At 41.0% G+C, this 27949-nt stretch overlaps 1 protein-coding gene across 1 annotated transcript; it reads right to left on the bottom strand.

The window, feature by feature from the left end:
* Positions 1–1690: 1690 nt before the first annotated feature.
* Positions 1691–17595, bottom strand: chrna1 (cholinergic receptor, nicotinic, alpha 1 (muscle)). The gene is made up of 10 exons (XM_071911719.2): positions 17466–17595; positions 9412–9554; positions 9017–9061; positions 8615–8724; positions 8053–8248; positions 6559–6796; positions 4922–5145; positions 3897–4011; positions 3190–3314; positions 1691–2154 (listed from the first exon to the last, which is right to left on the bottom strand). Exons 1-10 carry the CDS (start codon positions 17518–17520, stop codon positions 2026–2028), a joined length of 1380 nt encoding a protein of 459 aa, XP_071767820.1. The 5' UTR covers positions 17521–17595; the 3' UTR covers positions 1691–2025.
* Positions 17596–27949: the final 10354 nt, after the last annotated feature.

Genomic DNA, 27949 nt, shown 5'->3' with positions numbered 1-27949 from the left:
ACAATGGGAATTCCCAAATCCATTTCAAAATGACATTTCTAAAAAGGTTTTTGGACTTTTAAAGCTGCACTAGGCAAGAGTTTTATGTAAGAATACAACCTTCTTATTAGTCTAAATCACAAAGTGGGGCTGCAGCAGAGAAGACTGTCCCATCCCACCTGAACTGAGAAACCGTGGATTCACCCTGTTTGCTCAAATTATTATTTTGGCGTTGGGTATGGACACTGGGGGGGAAAGTGACACATCAAAAGGTAAGGGTGAAATACAAAACTGATGTCATGTTATGTGATTTCTGTTACTTCTCGCTGCCGTTTGGAGGAGCCACTGTGCACAGCAGCCTAGTGCAGCTTTAAGATGGCCGCTAGATAATGTTATTATGGAAATGACCATTAATACCAATACCTCTACCCACAAAATACAGTACAACAGAGTTAGAGGAATTTACATGGCATCAGTCACAAAGACTCTATCTTGTATTAACTGACTGTCTTTCTGTCCAGCACCTGGTTTTAGTTTGGATGTGCGTGCTTTCTTGTATCTTTTATCATCAGTCACAAAGCAAACCTACAATTAACAGTAGAAAAAAAAGGTAAGAATTTTACACAACTCACAACCTGAACCCATAAATATAAATAAATGAGGTTAGAACTCAGTAGAGTGTCAGAGAAAACAAAACAATAAACCTTCCCGGCAGGAAGACTCCTTGCCCTGCACTCAAAGAGAAAGATACCCATGTACAATACAAAGCACAACATGAGTTCAGTCAAGTCATGAACCAGACTCGCTATTATATACAATTGGAGAAGGTTAAAAACTTGGACTTAGTTACATTAAATTTTGGCACTGAAATGCAGTTTAGCTGAATACATCCTCCAACAAATGCAGCTAAGATTAGCTCCCCATAAACCAACATCCACTCTGTATAAAGACCTCAGTAAGTAAGGTTGAATTACTCATTTCTGGTGACTTTTGAGGATAATAATTTTCTACCATTACTTTCATTACATCTAATACTTCAAATTCTGACTGTACAAAAAAGTCAAACAGTCAGTCAAACCTGGAGAATATAATGCCAGAGCAGGCCTGGGTTCACTTTCCATTCATTTCAGTTCAAAATGTAAATAGCAAAGTACATTTATTTGCTAATGACAGAGCATTCATTCTCAGTTGCTCCTCTGTTGATTGAACATGACAGCCTTCTCATGCCAAAGATTTTTTGGAGTTTGAAATTTGAAGAAAATCCCCAGGCCCTGATCCAAACCTTAAACCAAGCTGCCAAAAAACAGCAGTGAAAAAATACAATTATCGAGCCCCGCCAGAATGAACGGCACACTTCACAAAGAGAAGCCATAAAAGGCTATAAAAAAAATAACAAAAAATAATAGAAAAATTGTTATTCACTAGAACTGCTTCAAGTATGACCCATCTAAATCACGAGACTCATACCTTAGAGATGCGTCTTGGTTTAGCCTTTCACTGCAGTCTCTTGAGTTTGGATAAGTTACTGAAACACACACACACTAAACCAAATGTCATCCAAAGGAGTGTGACAGCAAATAGGTGCACAGGTGTGTGTGTGTGTGTGTGTGTGTGTGCATCTCCCAACATCTCAGTGATGCCCCCTGTCATGTATGTTTATATGGATGTATGTATTTGTGTGTGTGAATCTTGTGTGTAGGTGTGTGTGTGTGTGTGTGTGTGTGTGAAGTTTTTACAGCATTTAAAAAACAACTTAAAAACTAAAATCATCTGGCAAAGAACCCAGCAATGATACATATGTACCATTATGTATCTGTGTGTGTGTGCGCGTATGTGTGTGTGTGTGTGTGTGTGTGTGTGTGTGAGAGAGAGAGAGAGTTCTCTACAACATGTTGAAATCTAGGTATCTGTCAAACACCTCAACCATTCGAAAGATACACACATTTTGGATGCATCTGCACATGCATGCATGCGTGTGTGTGTGCGTGTGTACACAAGTGTGAAGTGTATTCTGATGATGTGTGTGTGAGAGTCTGAGTCAGGCCACTACAGCATGTTGAGTTCGATGAGTCTCCCGGCGAAGACGCCAAGCGTCCCGATGATACACACCGCCATGAACACACACAGCAGGATGTGGTCCAGCACCATGGCAACGAACTTCCACTCCTCTGCCGCCTGGGATGGGATGGAGGGGGGGTTGGGGGAGGGGGAGGGAGAGATTTAGGCAGGATGGATGGATTTCTAACATGGCTATCTCTGCACATCATGTTTGTGATGTATGGTAACACTTTATTTTCTGGGTCCACAATTTCCTAATAATTTCCTAGAAAGAACCATGAAATGATGTAGTAGTTATATAGAAAATGTAAGCAGTCAGGTGAAGTCGATAAGATACTGCAAATTTCTAAAAAGTATTCCTAGAAAGAACTGTAAAACTATAAACTATTGACTGGAAAAATAACAGGCAGAGGTCAATTTGGTAAAACAAGTCATTATTCATATAATTATATAATATAGTTATTTGTTGAATTCCTTCCTCTAATTTCTAATGTTCTATTTAACCACTACATAATGTCATGGTTCTGTCTTGGAAGCTCCAAAAGAAATTACCAGGTACTTAACCAACTACCATTGAACTCTTTCTCTATTTTTCCTGTAATTAGTACAGAATTTCATAGTTCTTTCCAGGAAACGTCCTAAGAAATTAACAGTTCCTTTCTAGGAAATTATTAGGAAATTGCGGACCCGGAAAATAAAGCGTTACCGTGATGTATTTATGGTTATTCTTGTATGTTTCTCCAGGCTGCAACCAACTTTCCCCTGGTGGGACAATAAAGATTTGAAACTTGAAACGTGAATCATAACTTGTTGATGTTCACTGTATCCTGATGAAAACCTCCCAAATTCTTCCCAATAGTAGAATTTTTCTTTTTTGTGTTACTTGAATTAAAAAGTTATAGGCAGGGACATAATGGAGGGTAAATCCACCTAAACTCTGCTGAAGCACTTCTTTATTTGTGGAACGAGTTTACCCACCAAGGTGCATTAAGTAGGATTTTACTGCACCATTGCACAAAATGACCAAGGCTGCTTTTCTTAATTCCTGAGAAATGGACTTCTTGATCAATACAAGGTTTTCATTTTGACAACACCGATGGTGGTACGGTATCATACAACTTGTATCCACTCTCCATGCAGGGCTCATCTTACATTGTTCGATTCCTCGTCTGACTTCATGGTCTCAGCGATGTACTTCACCCCGTCAATGGCGCTGCGAACATCAGGGTTTTTAACGATGGGAGACTGGTAGGTGACACTGGTGGGGGTGGGATTGCCTGTAGAGGGGAGAGCAGGGACAGTTACATTCAGTATCTACATTTGCTAATATTGAGTTCCACCCCTTACTGTGCAATAATGTCGTTAAAAGCTTTTCTTTAACCAACCTCCTGCCCTTCATCTACATATTTTCTTTATGACTGAAGTGGATTTCAAAGCGGAAATCAACAAGTGAAGGTAGGGTTCACCTGGATTAATTTAGGCAAGCTATTTCATACAAGGAATATGTTACAAAAGTGTATATATGCCAGTATATTTTTTGTGATAAAACTGTATATATGGTTGTATATTTGTATATCGGGGTTTTTAGTGAACAGATACAGGTTCAGGAGTTTGACTGGGGTTGGATAAGACAAGGTTCAACGCTTTGGCTCCATATTCTTATTTCTTTGGATCCTTGCTTGTAAAAATAATGAAATACGTTCAGTGACATAACATACTTTACTTTACAATTTTTTAGGCAGAATCGCACAGGCTTGAAATCACCGAGGACTGCAACTTATTACAAATGCCTTCCCAAAATGCCACTTGTCCCGTGTGAAAAGAATGAACTGTGGTGTGTCGACTGGATGCAGTCTTGCCTGAGATGTCGGAGATGTCCATGTCAGTCGGGAACAGCCTCTTCTGCTGGATCTCCTGACTGGGACGCTTCATCGTCGAGAAGAACATCAAGTTGGGAATGGTTTCAATGAAGATCTGAGAGAGAGAGAGAGAGAGGGAGAGAGAGAGAGAGAGAGAGAGAGAGGGAGAATACGAAAATATGGAAATGTGAAAGTACATTCCGTAATTATATTTTTTATTTAAATTTTTAATTCATATATTGCCTATAATTCCTATATTCCTCTATATTGTACCTTATTTTATCCTGTACTATTGTAATATACTTTGGCAACGCTCAATACTACTTGATTCCTGCCAACAAAGCTTTTTCTGAATCTGAATTTGAGAGGGAGAGAGTGAGAGAGAGTGAGAGGCAACGAGGGCCATGAGCCATGTAAGTGTGTGTGTGTGTGTGTGTGTGTGTGTCTTGTTCTTGTAACCCACGAAGGCATTGACTATACTGTATGCTTCAGTGTATGCAGGTATGTTTCCCCATCTACCTCCCTAAGACCCTGCATACCTCCACACCACATGCTTCTTTTTTTATCCCCATTTTAATGGAAAGGTTTACAGCAAGGTTTAGAGAGCGTAGCATGCAGTGTATGTTTTAGAGCTATTTAAACTTTTATCCAAAGAGCACCAGGCTTCAAACCGGTTTTCAAGAGTCACTTGCCACAATCAGCATTTCCCACATGCATCTCTTTAGCACTGCTAGCATAGGGGTAAACGGTGCCAACATGGTGTGTGTGCTCTGGTCTGTGGGGTGTATTGATGAAAACCAGGATAAACAGCATGCACCTGTGTGTGTGTGTGTGTGTGTGTGTGTGTGAGATTTGTGTTTTTAATCCCTTATCAGGTCCAGCCACAGAAATGTGGACACTTGTGTTGATCGTTTTGTGGGCCTCACATGGAGAAAGGCTAATTTTAGGATTAGGCTGTGTGAGCTCCCATTTATATGTATGTGTGTGTGTGTGTGTTTGTGTGTGTTTTGCCATCATACACTTACCTTGCGGACCCACGCGGGCATGGTATGCGTGCTGGGCGAGCGATGATGCGTATTGATGACGATGACGGTGATGATGATGGAGGCGATGACAAACACCATGGTGAACAGCATGTACTTCCCGATCAGAGGAACGGCGCTGGAGGTGGAGGGGATCAGCTCCACGATGACCAGCAGGAAGACAGTGAGGGAGAGCAGGACGGAGATGGAGAGAGTCATCTTCTCACCTAGAGACAGAGAGGGAGAGAGAGAGAGAGAGAGAGAGAGAGAGAGAGAGAGAGAGAAAGAGAGAGAGAGACTTACTCACACCTGCAGTTTGTTTTCTTTGGTTTGAGCCACAGCGGAAAGGTTTGTTGCATTTTTGTATTTGGTTGATTCAGGTTCACACTGCTCAATTACAAGCGAACCAGGACTTGTAAACAAAAGTCACATGGACTCAAAAGTAGCTGGTGTATTGGATAGAGTTTTGTTAACTTGTCCAAGGGGAGACGAGGCGAGGAAGAGTCAAAACAAATCTGATTCCAGCCCCTGTAACTTTATCTAAGCATGGTGGACTTGTCTGCAGTCTTTGCACCTTGTCTGATGTTCATACCAGTTAAGAACACATGAAGAAATAGCCGAATATGAGCAGCAGTCCTGTGGTTTGCCTTGGTTGATTTTGTTATGTCAGGCTTTCCAAGCATGAAGAACTGCTGGCTATCAGATGTCAACATCCATCTCCTTATACCCATAAAGCCTTGCGTTTTGGGGGCGTCGCCTGCAGTCGGTTGGAATTCTGTTCTCACTCCTAACGAATCACACTGCAGTTCACTTAGAAGAGGACCAAGACCTGCATTTTCTGGCGTCACGGTGCGGTTATTTGGCGTGCGCCTTGTTCTCACCTGCCCAAACAAACCAAACTAAAGGACTAAACACTCCAGATCAGAGGTGGGGACTCGAATCCAAGTCATTAGACTCAAGTCAGACTCAAGTCACTATTTTAATTACTTGAGACTTAACTTGATGCATGAAGAGAAGACTTGAGACTTGACTTTGACTTGTACTTTGATGACTTGAAAAGGTTTCTAAAGTCTTGACAAAAGATCTTGTGTTTGTGTAAATGACTTAGATTGAAAGTGATGAGATTTGTTCCAGCAGACGACTGAATTTAAATTCTGTTTTCTGAATTTGTATGGAATGGTTGAATTTACTGAAGTTGAAACTGATTATAGAAATCAAACTCATGATGCTCTTTAATAGTTTTTATCCTATTAAATCCATATTGCATTGAAAAGTCCTCGATATTTAGTTTTCTTTAAGATATTAAATTGATATTGAACTTTGAACTTTCAACTTTGTTCTGACTCTACATTCAAAATGCTTAACAGCAATACATCCTTAGAGCGTTAACAAGCCTATTGTGTGCAATATTGGGATACACCAACATACTGATATTGGTTATTAGACTAGTACCAGGCTAAAACATTCTTCAGTACTGATAATAGATACAAACAAATATCACTTAAGATATAAATATTATCTTAAATAGTTGAGATATTAATATCTGGGTTTGTTTTCTGACATGCTACATGTGGCTCAGTATCATATTTCAGAGAGAGTTTTTTGACAGGTTTCATGCATTCACACACACACATCCTCACCAGAGTCAGTGGGCAGGTAGAAGACGAGTCCGGTGAGGAAAGAGAACAGCATGCAGGGGATGATGACGTTGACAATGAAGTAGAGAGGCAGCCGCAGCATCAGGAAGTGGTAAGTGATGTCCAGGTACGGCGTGTCGGGACAACATGTGTAGTAAACCCAGTGTTTCCAGCTCCTGTAGTCCTTTAGCACCCATTCACCGGACTCCATGAAGTTACTGAGGTCCGGCCGATCACTGTCCTGAAAGATAGAGTAGAAAACAGAAAAATAGATTGGAATAGGAAAAAGGTATGTTGGGGTAACATTATTTAAACCAAGTGATTTCAACTTCTTATGTCCTTCAACATCCATTCATCCATCCATCCATCCATGTCCATTCTCCTCTCTCTATAATGTTACTAAGTTCTGGCCAATGTTATGGAGGAAATACAAGGTGAGTGGAATAGAATAGATTAAAGGAATAGTTCACCCAAAAATGAACTCATAGGTATGAGTAGCAGTGTTTTTTGAACGTTTTGAACGGCTGTAGTGAAGATTTGCGCTAAATTATGGTGTAAATATAGGTCTTTTCTACTCACAGTGCGTTCGTTTGGCTTCAGAAGACTTGGAGTGGACATGGAGTAATTTTATGGTCATTTTTTTGCTCTTTTTGGAACTCTAAAGACCTGCCCACCATTGATTTCTGTTGTTTTGGAGAAGGCTGCTGCGGAGTTGTGATGGCAACTTCCCTGTGTGTTACATGGACTAACAAACTCCTCCTGTGTAGATAATGACTGAATTTTTGGGTGAATATTCCTTTAAAGTAGAGACAAAGCATATGGAGCTTTAAGGTCTAATAGACTTGAAGACACACATTCTTTGAAGTTACTAAGATCTGACAGCTAGTACAGTAGAGTAGAGTAGAATACAGTAGAGTAGTGCAGACCAGAGCAGAGTAACATCTACTCATCATCTTCTACAGTTCAACACACATTCGTTACTTTTCATATTGGTCTGGCTGAGCACTGTCTTGGATAAATTGTGGAGTAGAATAGATTAGAGTTGCAGTAATTATAGAGTTATAATAATTCACAATGCCTGTGAACTTCTGGTGTTCTGGACAGATTTAGGCTTTAAATTAGATAAATCGTATGATATATTTAACTTTTTGTAAGCCTAATTATCAACTACCTACAGTTTTACAATCAAAGGACTGAGAGGACGGTTTACTGCTGCAAACTTTGAAAAGCGCAAATTTAAAAAGTCCACAGTGAACTGAACAAGCCATGATTATTCTGAAGGTAATGATCACAGCTGTATCTACAATGTAACCATGGATTGCTAATGTTAGCTTAAATAACAACACTATTAACTGTATGATTGTGGCAGTTAAATCTACAGAATGCATGACATACCAACACATACCACGACCAGCAATGTGCCATACTGCAGTTCTGCACTGTTTAAATGCCTCTTTAAACCCTGTGAAGGTGTAATTTACGTCTTTTAATACTTACCGGGTTGATGACCACCAGCAGGCCGTCGTACGTCCAGGTTCCCAGTTTCATGCTACAGTTCTGCAGGTCGAAAGGGAAATGGAGGACAATAATCTCACAGTAGCTCTTAAAGATGGCGGGGGGGTTCCAGATTATCATGCCGGTGTACTCCAACAACACTTTGGTCTCGTGGATGATGGCAAAGTCACCGTCAGCACTGCAGAGGAGGAGATACAGGATGGAGGATGGATAGTATGAGTAGAGGGAAATTTAAGGAGAGAGCAGGGAGAGAGGAATGAGTGTTTTGGAGACATAACCCAAACATGAATTCAACAATACATTTTTTGCTGTTTTTTCATCTTATTTACATAGATAAATGAAGGATGATTTGCTGAATCTGTGCTCTTTGGCTACAATACTAGGGCAGTTAAACTCTCAGATAAAACTGCCATTTTGAATTCCCTCTGTGTCTGTAACGGAATAGCCATAGTGTATGTGCATGTGTGTAAGAGAGAGAGAGAGAGAGAGAGAGAGAGAGAGAGAGAGAGTGTGTGTGTGTGTGTGTGTGTGTGTGTGTGTTTACTTGTTATATAGGACCAGGTCAGGTCTCCATATGTCAGTTGAAGGAACTCTGATCTTCCTGATTCCACCGTAGTCGTCAGGATTCCACTTCAGGTTCACATCCATCCATTGCTGTGGTAAAGATTGGAGACCTTTAAGTCACAGCTGCCTCACATCCGTGATTATGGTGTAATTATTATAAATATCAAGGGTTTCATTTCGAAATTAGATATCTACCATTTGAAATATATATTGGTGTCCTAATGTCCGAGGGTTAAATTCTAAGCATTTACCTACCTACGCTGCAATTACCTACTACAGCTGTGATTACTATTCATACCATGGTCACTCCCTCGTACTTCAGGTGATTGCAAAAGGAAAGGTTACCAAAGTTTCTCATCCTGAACTCCAGGCTCAGTCTTACCTGTTTGAGGCGGACGTTACTGGTCACAATCTGGTTCACTTCATCCTGGGAGACACGCAGAAAGATGACAGAAAATAGTCAGAAACAGACCAATACATAAACTAATGCTACTACTAATACTAATGCATAAACAATTTTGCCATGCAGGTAGCAGGTATCATCCCATAATCTCATAAGTAAAATTTCAAAGTTATTTGTATCAAGTATTGTCTTTGCAAACAGAGCTGAATGTTTGTTTGTGAGAATTTTTTGTTGTAACATCATCAAATCTGATTATTCATCATTGGTTTTTGAAATGTCCGCTTTTCATACATTACAATCTCCTCCCAACACGCACACACACACACACACACACGCACACACACACATACACACACACACGCTCTGTGCCTTACCACACTGATGAGCTGGATCAGCTGCAGTCCCACGGTGACGACTACAGCCTCATTGAAGTGGTTGACAGGTCGGACCACCTTGTTGTAACCAGTAAACAGGGTCTTCACCAGACGAGTCTCATCCTCTGAACACAATGCCGGGCCTAGGACACACACACACACACACACACATACACACACACACAGTCCGGTAATCAATCACCAACTCACTCTGTCTATTAATCTATTCATTAGCCGGCTATTAAGACGGTTCTTTACAAGACATGTTTTTCCTCTGAATAATATACTTGACCTGCATGTTCTCACACACACACACACACACACACACACACAGATACACTCAGCCAGTCAGTCAGTCAGTCTATATTTCACTTAACAGCCTTCACCAGATTGGTCTTGTCTTCTGAACAACATACTGATCTTGCACATGGAGGTCGGAGATTAACTGCAGTTCATTGACTTTATTGGCAGATTGAGAGATCAATAAGGAGCCACAAAGGGAGCGGACAAGCCACAGTTGGGCTGCACAGGTCGGGATTTGAACCCGGGCATATTAGTGGATATGTATTGAGTGACCAGTGATGTGTGACTCATGAACTCTTTGTTACTTTTGAACTAGACTTGGAACTAATCCCAATGATTTAGGTACATGGGACTGGGTGATAATTCAATATTGTCATGTACTGCTTTTCAGTAGAATCATATTGTGATTGTGATATGATTTGTGATATCGTGATACATAATTCTGTTGTCTAAATTGATCACAACAACCAAATTTAATTTAAAAACTTTGAAGATTTCAGACTTTGGTTTGGCATCACACCTAACATTACCATGCAGTTCTATGCAATGAACATCAATTTGATTATTTAACATGTGACTTTGCATACGTAAACCATATTGTGACATATTTCGATATTGAAAGACAAACTTATTATTTCAAACATATGATACTGATTTCAAACAATCTACAGCATTAAATGTGGCCTCACTCTGGGTAAGGTTTGGCGAGTGCAACACCTTGCCATACCCAGCTGGCACACATGCCCCCCCTGCAAAAGTTTTTGTACCGGAACTGACTCGACAGCTGAAGCGAGAAGCGAGCCAGCAGGTTGCGGCGAACTCTGATTCACACGCTAAACATTTCCCTGGCTTAGCAACCTGAAACCCTCAATGTGACTGCCAGAGAGAGGGAGAGACAGGGAGAGAGAGAGAGAGAGAGAGAGAGAGAGGGAAGAGGAGAGGGACAGACAGACAGATCCACAGCGACTGGCATTCCATATTGGTGAAAAGCCTCCACACTACGCGTCCCCATGAGCTATCTAAGCGCTGCGATCAAATCTGTTTCAGCATAAGTCCTCGGAACAAACCTAATCTGGGTGCTAAGAGGGTGTTTGGGAAAACCGGGCCCGGCCAATCCACTTGACATTAAGCCTGGATCAGTTGGAGTTCAGAAGAGTTAACCTGCTTTTAACACCTCCTTATACAAAAGGTGTTCCCCGCTAAGCAGTCTTCGAGCTTTTTTAACCTTGCTTTACGAGCCCATAAACGACCGAGCCTCTGAGTCACGTGTTGTGAAAATTTATTACACGGCTTTGTTGAATATTCAGTTCTTGTTGCACAGTGAACGTATTCTGAGGTCTGTTATTTATTAATAACAGATCACTGTTTCATAATCATTCATATCACTGTGCAAGGTTCATTTGGTGCATTTCTAATAAAATTAACCAGCAACACCTTGTGCCATTAGAAATTACAGCTTGGTTACTGCAGATAAATATCAGTTAACCTGGGTGAGAATGATTTTTCCACTTTTTTCCACAAACCTTTTGTTTGCAGGTTAGAGGCTTAAGGACAATCTTAACAGGTTTGTTTACATTTCTATGGTTACAGGCCTGGCTACAGTGTAGCTCATGGTTGCTAGCTACAGTCGTTTCTACGGTTACAGTCCTGCTAATGTAGATATGGTTCCTAGCAACAGATTTCTTCAGGGCGATATAGCCTGCCACAGCTTATTTCTCCTGTTTTTTCATTCTTTCATGTGTGCGCTACATTGATTAAACTTGTCAGACACCATGAGAACATGAGCTGTTATGAAACGCCAAGTCTTAAAACAAAAAGTTGGAAGTCACACTAGTGCCAAGATGTCAAAGCTGTGATGAAAGATTGACCTTTCACCTTTTGTGGTGGGAAAAATCCCAAACATGTCATTATGTTTGCACATTAAAACATCGTGAAAAACCAACAGACTCTAGATGATGTCGACAGCAGTCAAAACCAAGAGCTGCTTCACAGACAATGGATTGATGAATGACTTTGTGTAGTCATAGAGAGGTTCTGCATCCAAATGAGCCTTATTTCTTTCTTTGTAGTGCCGGCTATAGCTCTTCCATTTCTAGCCACTTCTGTAGGTATAAACCAGAAAATATGTTTGTGAAATCATCCCGGATACTTTCACTGTATCCAATAAGTCTGTCTCTAGTCTTAACACGGGGAAATGGGAAACTCCACTTGCCGTACTGAAAACAATATCTGTTAGTAAAACCAACGTGTTTCGGCTTGTGGCCTTCATCTGCGTTGATCCAGTCTGAAGACAGGATCAGACACATCGCAGCAGAATTAACCCGTCTCTTAACTTGTTTTCATCCGGTTCGCTAGACAGAAAGGTGTACTGATACACTTCGGTGCTGCCAGCGGTCTGTTGCATCACCCTTGTTCATAAAATCACAGTAAAGTGCGCCCCCTCTCTGGTATTACTGCTGTATTCTCACCCTGCAGATTTGCACGGTGCTGCTAGCCAGGTTGTGACACAAGTTGTATCCTTCGCATGTTATTTCTGGAATCTGCTGGCTGTGTACACTCAGCCTTAACTGAGCAGGCTGGGATCTAGTTTCAGTTAGCCAGCAAGAGCACAGGCAACACACACACACACACACACACACACACACACACACACAAGCAGGACTACACAGATACATGCGCATATACACAGGCACACAGACACACACACAAGCAGGAGTACATAGACACACGCACACGCACACACACACACACACACGCACACACACACACACACACACACACACACACACACACATCACTTTTCTGGTGTTTGCTGGTGTCCTCTTAGATAAAAGATCCAGACAAAAAGAGGTTTGTTTGTGTGTCTGTGTGTTTGTGTGTTTGTGTGTCAGTGCTGATGTTCATTTCCCTGAACTTTTGTCATTGTCTGTGTCTGTTGGCGTCTGCCCGCTCGCCGTCTGTTGTTCTGCTAGCATGCTTTGATCTGGCCACAGACGAAAATAGCATAGAGGCAGGACAGAGGAGCCACTTGGAGCTGTCAATCACTGCCTCCCTGCTTCCGCATGGTACACACTGATACCGAACAGCCGCTGCAGAATAAAACAGCTCTTTCCATTTTCCTCCATTTTCTAACAGAAAAGTGGCAAAGCGGCGGTGTGGTTACAGTAAGGCTCATGGATTATGGATCTGACCTGCAACCAGAAGGTTATAACTGGTTTGAATCCGAGGACAGGCTGGGAAAATGTGCGAGGAAAAGTGAATAAGTAACACTCTCTCTTCCCTCAACGACGACTGTCACGATGCCCTTTAGCAAGGCATTTGAAGGAAAACTTCACCCTTGGATGCTCTTATTGCGGCTATATATCATCAATTTGTAATGTTGAGCGCATTCCAAAAGTTATTTGATGATTTGTAATTTACTTTTCTGGTATAACCACTTCACCTCAACCTTAGCGATTTGCTACATTTCCCAGAATGCCTTTTGACAACCATCAGAGAACAAGCTTGAACTTCGTACTTTTCAATCAAAGGTGGGCCTATGAGTCTATAAATATAGTCAGATAGCCAACTAGTTCATGAACATTCGGGCGTGTTTATGATCACAGCCGCACCACTTACTCAAAACACAACATGTCTTGTAGCTGCATTGCATTCTGGTCTATTGAGGCTACTGTGGGTGGAGAAATTTGTCTCTCTCCTCTTCTATGATGGATTTCTCCCTGTTTGATTGTTGAACGTCTCTTGGTGCAAAATGGCGGCTCTAGAAAGAAGCCCTCGCCCTTTGATTCTGAGGGACTGACACCAAAACCTGACATTTTCTGTTGATGTTTTAAATAGCTGAAAATCATATCAAAATCTATTGTAGCTCTACTAGAAATACGTAAAAGTGATGTCATGTCCAGGTCTATGCTTGGTCAGATATCCACAGGAATAAGAAAAAGAGCACGAGCAAACTTTCCCTGTATAAATAAAGGTTAAAATAAAATTAAGTGAATATACACTACCAGTCAAAAGTTTGGACACACTGCATTTTTCTGTATTTTTACTATTTTCCACATTTTAGAATAATAATAAAGACAAAACTATGAAATAACACAAATGGAATTATGCAGTGACCAAAAAAGCTATCTTACATTTTAGATTCTTTAAAGTAGCCGCCCTTTGCCTTGATGGAAAGGCAAAGGCTTTGGAAAGAAATTCATTCATAGGCATCAACTTCACTATTTATATTTGTCTAAGAAACTAATTTCAAGCATTTAAGCATAAGCCTTTAGATCAAAATGGCTTTAAGAGAATAAAAAACACAGTACATTCAATCAGCTGCGTCCAAACTTTTGACTGGTGGTGTAAATGAGAACGGCCCCTAGCTGCCTCTCTGACCTTTCTGCTACGAGCCAGTCAGTCCATTCTGGCCAATCCAAAGTCCAGGCTAAAGACCGAAGGTGACTGGGTCTGAGACATCCAGGCTGTTCAAAGTCACTGTCATCTTTTATTGACAGGCTTTTAGTGAATTTATTTTTTACTCATTTAACTCATTACCTTATTCTTGCTGTATTTGTCCATTTTAATCACTGTTTATTGTTTATATTTCATCTTAACTGACTGACTGTTATTTATTCTTGTTTTGTTTGTGAAGTACTTTGAATGGAATCATTTGTACAGCAGAGTTTTGAAAAGTGCAATATACATAATGATGATGATTATTGTTATTGTTGTTTTTATTATTATTCTAAGATACTGATGAGTGAATTGAGTTTTCAGAATAATGAGGACAGTTAAAATTTTATATTTCAGCTGTTAAGTGTGCAGATTTAAACTCTTTTACAGCTGCTCTTGACACTCATGATTTTTGATTGTAAGTTGATCGAACCATATCAGTATATATTTGAAGAAAGAAATGAATATGTTAATTCCAAAATACAATATCAAACCATTGCAAAAACACTTACTCTTACAAAAATAATTGCTTGTTATAAGACTTTATTTTGTTATCTTAAGTAAGTTAATGTTTTTAGAGTTTTTGAGGGTGGAATAATCTGCATATTTGATATGCTGACTGTTGAATTTCAGGTAGCAAATATTTTCCAAAATGGACATATAAAACCCTTTGAATATTTTACTAAACACTATTTTTTTACTGCAGATCTGCAGTGATGCAGATAAAGTCCAAATGGAGGCCCGCAGGCTGCATCCAGTCACGACACTCCGCTCCTGTCTGGCCTTCGCATCAATTTGTCACCAATGTGTGTAGTAAAATGCACCAATGCTTGAATCATTGAATTGGGAAGGATAAAAAAGTCATTGCTATTGAAATTAATAGACTGGTAATCTCTCTGGTGCCCTTAGGATGGCAGCCATGGAGTTTCTGATACAGCTACAGAGCTTTATTCATAGTGCAGTGCTTGAGACTCAAAAAGCAGGTATAGCTGCCATGGTAGGTGCATAATTTGGCTGAACATTCATTTGGCAGTTGTGTTAAACATAATAATAGCCTAATAATAACCTTTATTTATAGAGCGCTTATTAAAACGGTGTTCCGAAGTGTGTTACAGGATAAATAAAAGAACATGCCACCTGTCTGTGATCTTGTCTGCACATGACACGTTGCTCAATTCAATAATAACCTAATCAAAACTCTCTGGCAGCCATTTTGGGAATACTGAGATGTACATGATACAGAAGGATGAGTCCATTCTATCTATTCCAGTTCTACGCCCTGAACCAATTTTAACTGTGTTTTCCGAGCTCTTATGAATCTCGCATGTGCATGTATTTGGTGTCTTTGTTAAGATAATCTCCTCACGTTTTATTTGATCTATAAATTTTAATTACACTTAATCCTAAATCATCTGTTCTTTTTTGGGATTCTGCCAGAGCCATAATGCTTCATGGCAGGTATGAGAGGACCATGTAATCGGATGTTAAGAAGGTGTTTTGGGTCATTTATGTCACGGAAGACAATTTCACCTAATTTGCTTTTCGCTGCTTACCAGATAAAGCTGTCACATCATGAACTACTTACTGACTACGTTTCAAAGCAGAGTCTGTAGGCTACAGCTGGGTACAGGCACCTACTAATTAATGTGTACTGTATTTATATGTAGGGGTTAAGTGACAAGTAAATATGCTTGTCAGGGCAGCACACAATTAATATATAACATCATTACAGAGAAAGTTAGAGTCATGTGCGCTGCAAAAAATCTTCCTCTTAACAAGTCATTTAGTCTCTCATTGAGTCCTAAAATCGTAATTTTCTTAAAATAAGATAAGATATTGACACTAATTTCTAGAAAATTCCTGAAACTTAAATTAGAAACAAGCGGACTTATCTCACCTCATTGGCAGAACTTTTCTCTTGGTTTAAGAAAAATAAGATTTGAAGGCTGAATTTGAGAATTAAATGACCTGTTAAGATGGATGTTAAGAGGTCTGTAAAGTACTGGACATTTTGGGGTGGCAGGGCGTCCCAGAGGTTAGAGAGACTGTCCCGTGACTGGGAGGTCACAGGTTTAATCCCCACAACAGTCAGTGTGTGCATCAGCAGCCGTGTGTCCTGTCGAAGCGTCCTTGAGCAAAGACACTGAGCCCATTCCTGCTCACTCATTATAAATCACTCTGGAAAAGAGCGTCGGCTAAATGCCTTAAATGCGAATGTAATGAGGAACGCTAACAACAATGAACGGCCTTTTTTAGGGTACCTGAAGGACAAATGCTAACACATTCTCATTTCCCTAAGTGCCTGGCACAGAAGGAAGCAGGATTTCAAGATTAAAATGTAAACGGTGAAGGTATTCCTGTAGGTATGTAACTAAGTCAGTAAGTGGGCTGTGTCGCCTTTTTACCCCTGGTTACCAGCCCATATGTCTCCTGTTTCTGTACTGTGAGGCAGCTTGACGCCCCATTAGTTTATCCCCAGAGCCCTTGAATTAAGCAAACACTACATTGCTTATAGTAAATAAATATAAAACATGGCTTTTTTTGTTGAAACTCCAACTGACTTAATAACATCTTTCATTAACGTTCAGTTGGGAGGAAGCTTTTATAATGATCAGTTTTTATGTCACACTATTTAGACTTGAGTAGAAGTGTGTTTAGTTTGGATACACCACATTTTTCTTTATTTTTTTACTATTTTCCACATTTTAGAATAATAGTAAAGACATCAAAACTATGAAATGACGCAAATGGAATTATGCAGTGACCCAAAAAGTGTTAAACAAATCAAAACCATCTTATATTTTAGATTCTTTAAAGTTGCCTTGATGGAAAGGCAAAGGCTTTGGAAAGAAATTCATACATAGGATCAACTTCACTATTTATATTTGTCTAAGAAACTCATTTCAAGCATTTAAGCATAAGCCTTTAGATCAAAATGGCTTTAAGATAATGAGAAACATAGAACATTCAATCAGGTGTGTCCAAACCTTTGACTGTTGCTTCTTCAACTATGGGTTTCTTAAGCTGTGGGTAGTCCGCACCTGACCAGAGTACCAGTATATTTCAAAGAGCCTGGGTCCCAGAGTGAGAAACTACATTTACTCTGTTTGAGTCCCTACATGACGAGAGTACTAGAATATTTTAATGAGCTCGGGTCCCAGGGAGCGAGACGACATCGACTCCTTTATTGAAAAAGTTGCGTTACTATTGGAAACACACAAAGCCAAACAACATAACCAAGAAATCAAGAGGTTGAAATAGCAAGACCCAACATACACACACACACACACACACACACACAGAGGAAAACTCACCGGCAACTCCAGCGAGAATCCACGCCAGCAGGATCTGGACCTTGGGAAGGTTCATATCTCCAGCAAGTGATTGAAAACCACACTCCCGAAAACTACAGCATCCGCTTAATATCTAACTAAACTTGCTGAATTTACACACACACACACACAGACACACACACACATACACAAACATATGAACTACAGGCCTACTCTTGCAGTAACTGTGGAGCTGTGAGCGGTAGGTAGGTGGATCGGCCAGTAAGTGAACTGGGGTGCTCTGGTTTCTTGTGGCAAACTCCATTCCACCTCCCCCACCCCACATCCAAACCTCTCAGCACACTGCGTGGCATGGGGGACAGCTGGGAGGGAGGGGGGGAGGTAGGTGGGGGGGGGGGCAGCTTGAGAGAGAGAGAGAGAGGGGGGGGGGGGGGGGGGGGCACATACACACAAATCACCAGTGTCATCATCTCCCATACGTACGGTATGTTTTCGTACGGGAATCACTCCAGTATGGCATCTTATATCAGAGAGATAGAGAAGCAGAGAGTGTTGAGAGACAGACAGCAGAGCGGACAGGAGGACAGACAGAGACAGACAGACAGACAGACAGAGACAGACAGACAGACAGGCAGCCAGACAGGGAGACAGAGACAGACAGACAGACAGGCAGGCAGACAGGGAGACAGAGACAGACAGACAGCAGAGCGGACAGGAGGACAGACAGACAGACAGACAGACAGAGACAGACAGCAGAGCGGACAGGAGGACAGACAGAGACAGACAGAGACAGACAGGCAGGCAGACAGGGAGACAGCTGAGAGCTGTCATTGATGGAATGAGAGGCATGTTCACACACACACTGCTGCCCCGTAACACACACACACACACACACACACACACACACAATACACACACAATACACACAGCTGCGAACCGTACCCACCACCCTGCCAGCATGAATGCCTTGACTGGGAACTTACCACTGTGTGTGTGTGTGTGTGTGTGTGTGAGAGAGAGAGAGAGAGACAGAGAGAGAGAGAGAGAGACCGAACAACTGACCAGTTATTCATCTTCCAAAGACAGCACGACTAAAGCTGTGCAAAGGTTTCACTCCATCTTAAGGTTCCATTTTATGATGCTCCATAAAAGTTGTACATTCAACGCCTTTTTCCTGAGGAAAAAAGCCGTAATCTTTAAGCACCAAAGTACTCATCTACTTACCTCAGTGGCTGCAATGGACACAGGGACAGAGAGAACAAAAATCTGATTCTGACTCTCTTTGTGTCACAGGTCTGATCCTGTCGTGATCAGAGACAAAACAGATTCCATGTGGCATCTCCCAGTTTAAACAGCCATGTGGAGAGTGCCATGTTTTCCATTTTTTATGTCCACTTCACATGTGAGTACTTGCTTTCATCTGCAGTGTTTCACCCTCTCAGTATAAACATCATTAATGTGGATCTGGAAGCGTACATCTCTGGACTGCTGAACTGAACAGTTTGTCTCTTTATTAATGAAGGGAATATTGCCAGCTGGCCTCCAACTGATTTGCTATTGATAGAGAATTCATTCTCACTTTCCTAATAGGTGGGATATGACAACCTTCTCCTGCCAAGAGCTCATCAATATTTCATTTTTTTAAGACAAAACACTTCCTGATTGTGTTAAATAACAATAATAATAGAAAGCAAACTAAATACAGCCCTTTTACGTTCCCTGTCCCTCGCTGCTAACCCAGGCACAGAGGATGTAATGCTACTGTTTGTTCACTAGATGGCGAGAAGCAACTCAGTAATCCCAGCCCAGACCAGAGCAGAGGGTTTAGGATCATAACAGCTACAAATATTATGACAGTCTGGGTCTGCAGATTGATTTTCTGGACTGATTAATTGTGCGGAACCAACTGGACCCAGCCTCTACGAAATCTCTAGGATAAAAATGAATGGCACAAGCGTTTCAGTGGCAGCGGTGGCTTTGTGTTGTAGTTGCATTCAAGGCAACTGGGGAACTGGGAACTTTCTGACCTCCAGGACAGACGTCTTGTCAGCAGAGCCTGAACTGGAAAAAATCTCGCTGAGCTGGTTTGTTTGCCTCCTCACTTGATGTTCAGCTTCCCATGACGACTCCTCATGTCCTCTTCTCAGGTCAGAAACAAGTCAGTTCCCAGGTGTCACAAATATGTTTCATGAAGAGAGAGCGATTGATAAAATATTTTTGAATTTGACCATTTTCACACCAAATAATTTCAAGAATCCAGTATTTTCCTCTAGAGCTGTATTCTTGTCAGGGTGGAAAAGCTGGTAAAACAACATTTAGACCATCATGTGACACTAAAACTCTCCACTTCCACTAAAACCCAGACTAATTAAATTCTTTTAGGGTTTGCAGCTATTGAAAGCAGGGTGACCCACCACACCTATTCAATGGCATGAAAAACCATGGGATACATTAGGCCTTTAAATGAAGAATTAATTTACAAAAACATTATTGAACAACTAAATTAATAAAGAAAATGTGCAAAGAAAATGTAGATTTTCCAGACTAGCTGATACCTGACATTTAATAAAAGGCCAATACTAACTCTACTGAACATTATTTGAAAAAAAACATGGGCTAAAGTGGTTAATAGCCATGTAATTAATATATACACCAAGTTATAAGACACTATTAATAATCAGCTATACCTGATAATGAACTTAAGTAATATTTTCTCTCCTTTAAGATCTAAGATAACAAGCCACGGTTTATTTATTTATTTTTCAGCTTTTTTTTTCTTTCCTCTCCTTTCTTTTCTCCCCCCCTCCCCCCCCCCCCCCACACACAAAGTATAGGCTCTTTAGAATTGTTTAATTTGAGTTTTTATTTTTCTCTTGTAGAAAAAATATGTCAAAGAAAAGACGTATTTGAATGAAACATATCATATCATATATGTTGTAAAAGAAATTCTTTGACAAGTAAGGATTAGCAAAATAAAAAAATCAATAGCTCCATGCATGTAAAGTCACTAATATACGTAATTGGTGCTTAACGTTTACATATAAAACTGGAAAATGTGGTTTAAACATTATGAATATTAATCAAAAACAACAATGAATGAGCCTATCAGAACCGGTCATGTTGCACCCTGGTCCCTTTGTCACTGCTTCTGTATGAACTCTGCTTCTTGGCAGTGGGATGAGTCAAGTTTTCCAGACATCAACAACCCTAATGGGCCAACATGTGGGAGACCAAGCCAGATGTGTTTCTTTCTGTCTTGTGTCTCCTTGATGTTAAAATAACATAAAAGTTCTGAGTCCGAGGAATCTGGTCATGAACAATAAATTTCCCCTACATGTGATGATGTCACTGTCTAGTCCTCGAAGCCTTTCCCGGCTCTTACCGCTGCATTACCGTCACTTTATTCTTTATGGAGGCTAGACTTGTGATTATGGGATTCACGGCTTAAGGAATACTGACTTGTTCTTCTGTGGTTCCTGTAAGTCGCTCTGCATAAAAGCCTCATTTGAGTGAATAAACGGAGAACTGGATGTCAACTGGTGTCCCACTAGATGGCAGTAGATGAGTAAGGAATCACACCGTACGACGCAGGGCTTGCAGACAGTGTGTGTGTGTGTGTGTGTGTGTGTGTTTACAGGCATGCCAGTCTTGTCTTGCAGTTTGCTTATTTTTCTGTCTGTCTGGCAGTCTGTTTATGTGTTTCTCTGTCTGTCTCTCTCTCTGTGTGTCTTCCTTTCTTCTTGTGTATCTAGCTTTCTTTCTTTCTGCCTGCCTGCCTGTCTGTCTGCCTTTCAGTGAGTCTGTCTCGCTTTCTGCCTGTCTCTCTCCCTGTCCCCGTCTGCCATGCAGCATGCCCCTCTGCCTGTATCTGTCTGCCTGTTTCTCTACCTGTCTGTCTGTCTGTCTGTCTGTCAGCATGTCTCTCTGCCTGTATCTGTCTGCCTGTTTCTCTACCTGTCTGTCTGTCTGTCAGCATGTCTCTCTGCCTGTATCTGTTTGCCTTTTTGTCTACCTGTCTCTCTCTCTCTCTCTCTCTCTCTCTCTCTCTGTCTGTCTGTCTGTCTGTCTGTCTGTCAGCATGTCTCTGCCTGTATCTGTCTGCCTGTTTCTCTACCTGTCTGTCTGTCAGCATGTCTCTCTGCCTGTATCTGTCTGCCTTTTTGTCTACCTGTCTCTCTCTCTCTCTCTCTCTCTCTCTGTCTGTCTGTCTGTCTGTCTGTCTGTCTGTCAGCATGTCTCTGCCTGTATCTGTCTGCCTGTTTCTCTACCTGTCTGTCTGTCAGCATGTCTCTCTGCCTGTATCTGTCTGCCTGTTTCTCTACCTGTCTGTCTGTCAGCATGTCTCTCTGCCTGTATCTGTCTGCCTTTTTGTCTACCTGTCTCTCTCTCTCTCTCTCTCTCTCTCTGTCTGTCTGTCTGTCTGTCTGTCTGTCTGTCAGCATGTCTCTGCCTGTATCTGTCTGCCTGTTTCTCTACCTGTCTGTCTGTCAGCATGTCTCTCTGCCTGTATCTGTCTGCCTGTTTCTCTACCTGTCTGTCTGTCAGCATGTCTCTCTGCCTGTATCTGTCTGCCTGTTTCTCTACCTGTCTGTCTGTCTGTCAGCATGGCCCTCTGCCTCCATCTGTCTTCCTGTCTCTCTGCCTGTCTTTCTGTCCATATCTTTCTGCCTGTTTCTCTACCTGTCTGTATGTCTGTCAGCATGTCTCTCTGCCTGTTTCTCAACCTGTCTGTCTGTCAGCATGTCTCTCTGCCTATATCTGTCAGCATGTCTCTCTGCCTGTTTCTCAACCTGTCTGTCTGTCAGCATGCCCCTTTGCCTGTATCTGTCTTATTGTTGCTCTATCTGCCTGTCTGTCATCATGCCCCTCTGCTTGTCTTTCTGTCCATATCTTTCTGCTTGTTTCTCTACCTGTCTGTCTGTCTGTCATCAGGCCCATCTGCCTGTCTGTCTGCCTGTCTGTCTGTCAGCATGCCCCTCAGCCTCTATCTGTCTTGCTGTCTCTCTGCCTGTCTCTCTGTCTGTTCAGCAGACACACTCCGACCTCCATTTCTCCTCCTTCCTCACTTATACATGGGATTAAAATCGAGGCTCTGAATTTTGAATGGAATATGAAAGAGCACTTTAAGATGAGTTATGAAAGCCTGCTGTCACTGTCTTACAGAAACCTCACATCGCCCAAATTACTGACATGCAGGAATCTCATTCTCTCCATTTATATGTGCCCATTTTGGACAAAAATCATTACATGAGGTTCATCAGTCAGTAACTCTATTATATACTGTAGAGGTGCAAACATTTTGTCAATCAAGGACTCGGGTTACCAACTGTCCCTTATAAAACATCTTTCATTTCAGTGATTTTTGTTAGCAGATATCTCATTTTGGAACGAAGCTCTTCATTTCTCCATTCATGAACAGATAATTTCATTAGTAGAAAGGAGGATTCTGCAGCACACTGACAATAAACCAGGAGACGAGGCCTTGTACATGCAGAAATGATGTGTTTCTGATTTGCTGGAGGGACGGGTCAAAGGTCGTATTTAATCTGTTAAAGAAGATCTGATTTTTACGTCATTGAGCCCATTGAGTCGTTCAGCGTCTTTATCCGATTTTGGATCCGACTGGATGTTTGTGATTTAGGAATTTCAGCTTATTCTACTGTTGCACTCAATGCAAGTCGCTCTGAATGCGTGTCAGCTAAAAGTCTGAAATAAACAAATAAACATTTCTCTGGTCTCCTCTATACCTGGAATTACATGCATCATGGGTATTCTGATTTTATCCACACAGAACTTAACCACATGGAAATCATTTTGCCACAGTCATACAGTGTATGTAAATGTAATAGCATGTCCAATCCATGTGCTATGTAAGAAACTGTGTAAGATGAAATAAATGATTTTCTTATTGAACAGCACTGAGATATGGAGAATCAGACGTTGCCTGTGGTATTTTAATTGGCAAAGACACATTTTTAAGTTGGGGAAAAAAAGTGTTATGAGGTGACGCTTATATCAGAAGGGAATAATTTACATTTGCTGCGAGAGGGAGCTGTCAGGCTGGTGAATCCATAAAGAAGATAGTGAAAAGATAGCTGGAATGCATTTTTAATGTCAGGTGTAGAGAAAATGTGGATGATTCATATCTGGATATTACTTGGAGATGAGGTGCATGTAAATCCAAGGTGTGAAGTGTAAAGTGGTCTTAAGGTTCAGGATCTGATCCCTCATGGCAGTCTAAAGAGGGAGAAACAGCATGGGATCAGGTGGTTTTACTGTTTGGGAAACCTTGGTCGTTTGGCTAAAAAATCTGAATCTGGGCCACAAAGGAGTAAAAATCCGATTATTTTCTTGTTGTGTAAATGCAGCCAAAGAGTTAAGACTACACCGGTCTTTAACAACAAGTCTTTACAGAGCAGAATATGGCAGCTAAGCCTGCTGTAGTCTGAACTGACATTTATCCTTTAGAAATACAGCTAACTGTCAAAGAAAAGGAAAGACCTGACAGTAAATGAAGGATTCCACACAATTCTTTCTTAGATGTTATACAGCAGAACAAAACTGGTAATTGAATTGTAATTCGATACTTACAAGTAAACGTAAGTGAATTGAAGACTCTAAACTGACTTGTGTGTGTTTGTGTGTGGTATGGTATATGATGTATAATATCTATATGATGTAGTAAATTATGTATATGAAGTATGTATATGATGCAGTATGTATATGTGTGATGTAGTATGGTATATGACATGTATATGATGGTATGTAAATCCCTTTGTGACTTGACTGTGATAAAGGTCTTTATAAATAAACTAGACTAGACTAGACTAGAATGTAATGGAAACTGAAATGTCTCTAAACTGACTATAGTTAGCAGACTATTCCTTGTACCGTCTGACATCTTAAAAAACCTGAGATTTCCAAACAATTCCTGTTGGGGAAGGATCCAAAGTGCAGCAGTAGTTTAGCACGCATGCAGTAAAAAGTGTGACTTGTACAGTAAAAGGTGTGAAAGTGTGTTTTTGTGGCCCTGGTGTTTGGGGGTTATCTCAATTTTGGCTCCATTTCATGTTCCTGTTTTGGCTCTGCCGCAGATATCAAGCGCTAAAACTGGTCTTGAATGCTTTATTTGCACTCTAAGTTATAATTTAATTTCAGTCAAAACGCTCATTTAAATAGCTGGGATTCTATTTGTTTGTGATTTGGGGGATTACTGTGTATATCGCAGAGCCAAAGTGTAAATGCAGCATTTTCCGCAGCAGAGGTGCTGGTGTTCCTGCAGCTGTAGAGCGAAGATAGAGGAAACACTGGAGGGAGAGGTGGATGTAGTATGTAGTATTTCATCTGTACACGATGCTCAGAGATAAACTGTGAATAGTTTCAGATTAGAAGAGAGCAGAAATTCCCCAGCTGGCTAAAAGATGTCTGGAGAAGCGCTCACATACCAATCGCTGGAATCTGCAAGGACCCAACAGAAATATGTTTAACATATGTTGAATAAAAATGTTCACAGCATGAAGCTCTTTAAGATGATTTAAGGCGATGTATATCAGCCCTATAGGCCTGATGTGGAGGAAGTGATTATCTGATGAATATGGAAAGTTAATAACTCACAGACAGACAGAGAGAGAGAGAGAGACAGAGAGAGAGAGAGCAGATAGATACTAAACCAGAACAGGCCTTCAGGATGAGAGTAGCCTGAGCTCTTCTATGACATTTTTTCTGAATAAAATCTATTTCAAGTGGTTTCAGACATGATTAGACGAGTTGAAAGTGTCCTTTCCCTGCACAAAAATCTATTTCATCCTCTCATGGTCTCTCTGTAAATCCAGCTTTGTGTAATAAGAGACTTTGTGTACGAGCAACGCTGCCCAAAGAGGATAGTCATTTAAAAGACAAACAAATAGTTGGATGTCTTCATGCGCATTGGAAGTGAAATAGAGAGCATGAAGGACACAGTATGAAGTACTGTGATTTTGTCTTTTCTTTCCACCCTGCTGAAGTGTCTTTGAGCAAGACACTGACTCCCTACCAGCTGCAGGGTCTGTGTGGTCTGGGTTGTGTGTGTGTGCGTGTGTGTGTGTTGTACGAATCTCTCTGTAGTCGATATCATCATAAACGGCATGAATAAGCTATATAAGCTAAGTAGTGTCATTATCAGGCTAGACATCCCAGTAATCAGTGTTACATATGGTGAAAATAATAATATAAATCACCTGTGAGTCAACACAAATGGCTCAGTCTCACCACGGGGAACACAGGGAAACAAGCATATTGGAATTTTAAAAAGCGTGTGTGTGTGTGAGTGTGTGTGTGTGTGTGTGTGTGTGTGTTTGTGTGTGTTCAAATTGAATGGCTCTCTCCAGGTTCTCTAGTACTTCTGCGTCTGTGGTATAGAAACATCGAGAGAACAAGAGTAGTCAATAGGCTAAGTTAGCTTTGCACCAACAGTAACTGACTACACAAATATATAATAGAATAGAATAGAATAGGATAGAATAGAATAGAATGTACAAATATAGACATGAAAGCTTGTTTTGAACTCACCCCTTCGTTGAAATGTGCTTTTTTTTCTTTTCTTTTTCTTTTTTCTTTTGGTTTCAACTCTGATAAAGTTTGGAAACTGTGGACGTTCTCTTGTGGTGAGCTGTAACTCAGCGTGCTGGTAGTCCGGCCAAACAAGAGTATGACACGACCTGAACAAAGTGCAGATACCCTCCTGAACAGGACCCAACATGACCCACCCAGGGGTGCTGTCCTCTAGCTGCCCCTGACCTCTGACCTCCCTGTGTAGGGGGGAAGTGAAAAGATTCTTGTTACACGTTTGCATTTCCATATTGGCATTAATCTCTCAATTGCTTCCAGAGGCTCAGCTGACTAAGACACATACCATGTACCCACAATGTCCTAGTTTAAGTCCAACTTCATTTATTTCTACAGCCCTTCATCACAAGCATGTCTCAAAGGACTTTACAGAGAACGAGCCTCCCTAGATCTAACTGATCAACAATCATATGGTGCTCTTCTATGTTCTGAATTGTTGTCGTTTTAATTGTCCTGGGACCTTTGTTGCATGCCATCCCCTCCATCATTACAAAAGAAAAAAAATCCCCCCAAATAATCCCTTCAAAAAAAGGTCTTCAGTGCACTTACACCTGTATTTGTATGTTTGTAAGCTCCATCCGAATACAGTGCAGGTAATGTTAAAGTTCTGTTTTTCTTTGGGTTGCCCCTTTAACAGCAGGCTGCAGCTGATGCAAGGGGTTTGTATTCCAGGTGAGACTGTGAACAAAGTGGACTGGTTAGCAACATGTGGTCAATAATTCAACCTCCTGACTCCACAGCATGGAGTATTGACTACTGCACAGCATGAAAGTGGAGAGAGAGGGAGAGAGAGAGAGAGAGAGAGAGAGAGGAGGGCAGAAAGAGTAGAGGGAGGGAAAGAGGTTTAATTTGTTTCCATTTGAGAGCATCCCTTCCCTTCTCTTCCTCTTACTGATTTCTCTGGCGATGATTCTCAGATGTAGCAACAAGTCTGCTCTTCTGTTTTGGGGAATATGGCAGAGGGACAGTCTCCTTGAACAGTTCCCAGGTTGACAGACATTTACTCAGTTTAAAGTCTCCATATGATAAGAGCACTAGTATAGTTTAATGAGCCTGGGTTCCAAATTGAGAGACTACATTGACTCAGATCAGGTCCACACACGATAAGAGCACTAGTGTGTTTCAAGTTGCCTAAAATTACTAAGTTTGGGCTCCCTGACTGACAAGAGTACTAGAGTGTTTTAATGTCCCAGGATGCAAGGCGACATTTACCGAGCTTAGTTCCCCAAATGAGAAAAGCACTCGTATGTTTAAGGGTGTGACAACAACTTATAGTTTGTTTTCTTTGGTCCGAACCCTTGTGGAAAACTTTTTTTTTTTTTGCATTTTTGTATTTTGCTCATTTATGTTCACACTGCCAAATTACAAGCAAACAAGGGCTTGAAAACAAAAGTCACATGGACTCACAAGTAGCTGGAGAGTTTTACTAACTTTGCTTTGAGTTTTGCTAACTAACAAATCTGATTTGAGTCCCTGTAACTTTAGCTAAGTATGCTGGACTTGTCTGTGATGTAATTTACCTTCTCTGGTTTGCACACCGGTTAAAAACACGTAAAGAAACAGCTGAGCATGAGCTTCAGCCCAGATTGCGGTTTGCCCTCACTTCATGTTGTTATGCTAGGCTTTAAAAATGTGACTGCTGGCTGTCAGATGTCAGAATCCGTCTCCTTATACCCATAAAACCTTGTGTTTTGGGGTCATTTCCTGTAGCTGGTTCAGATCATGCTCTCACTCTGTGAACTCGGTGCCGCCTGAGTTTGAATGGCGTTGTTCTCACCTGTCCAAACAAACTGAACTGAAGGAATAAAAGCTCCAGAGTTCAGTTAAACCGCTCCAAACATGCTTGGTGTGAATGTGCACTAACTGTGAGTCTCAGAGTGAGAGAATACATTTACTCAGTT

Source organism: Centroberyx gerrardi, chromosome 15 (assembly GCF_048128805.1).
Source record: "Centroberyx gerrardi isolate f3 chromosome 15, fCenGer3.hap1.cur.20231027, whole genome shotgun sequence".
NCBI lineage: Eukaryota > Metazoa > Chordata > Actinopteri > Beryciformes > Berycidae > Centroberyx > Centroberyx gerrardi.
Note: the sequence above shows the minus strand (reverse complement) of the source record. Positions and strands in the feature narration are given on the sequence as shown.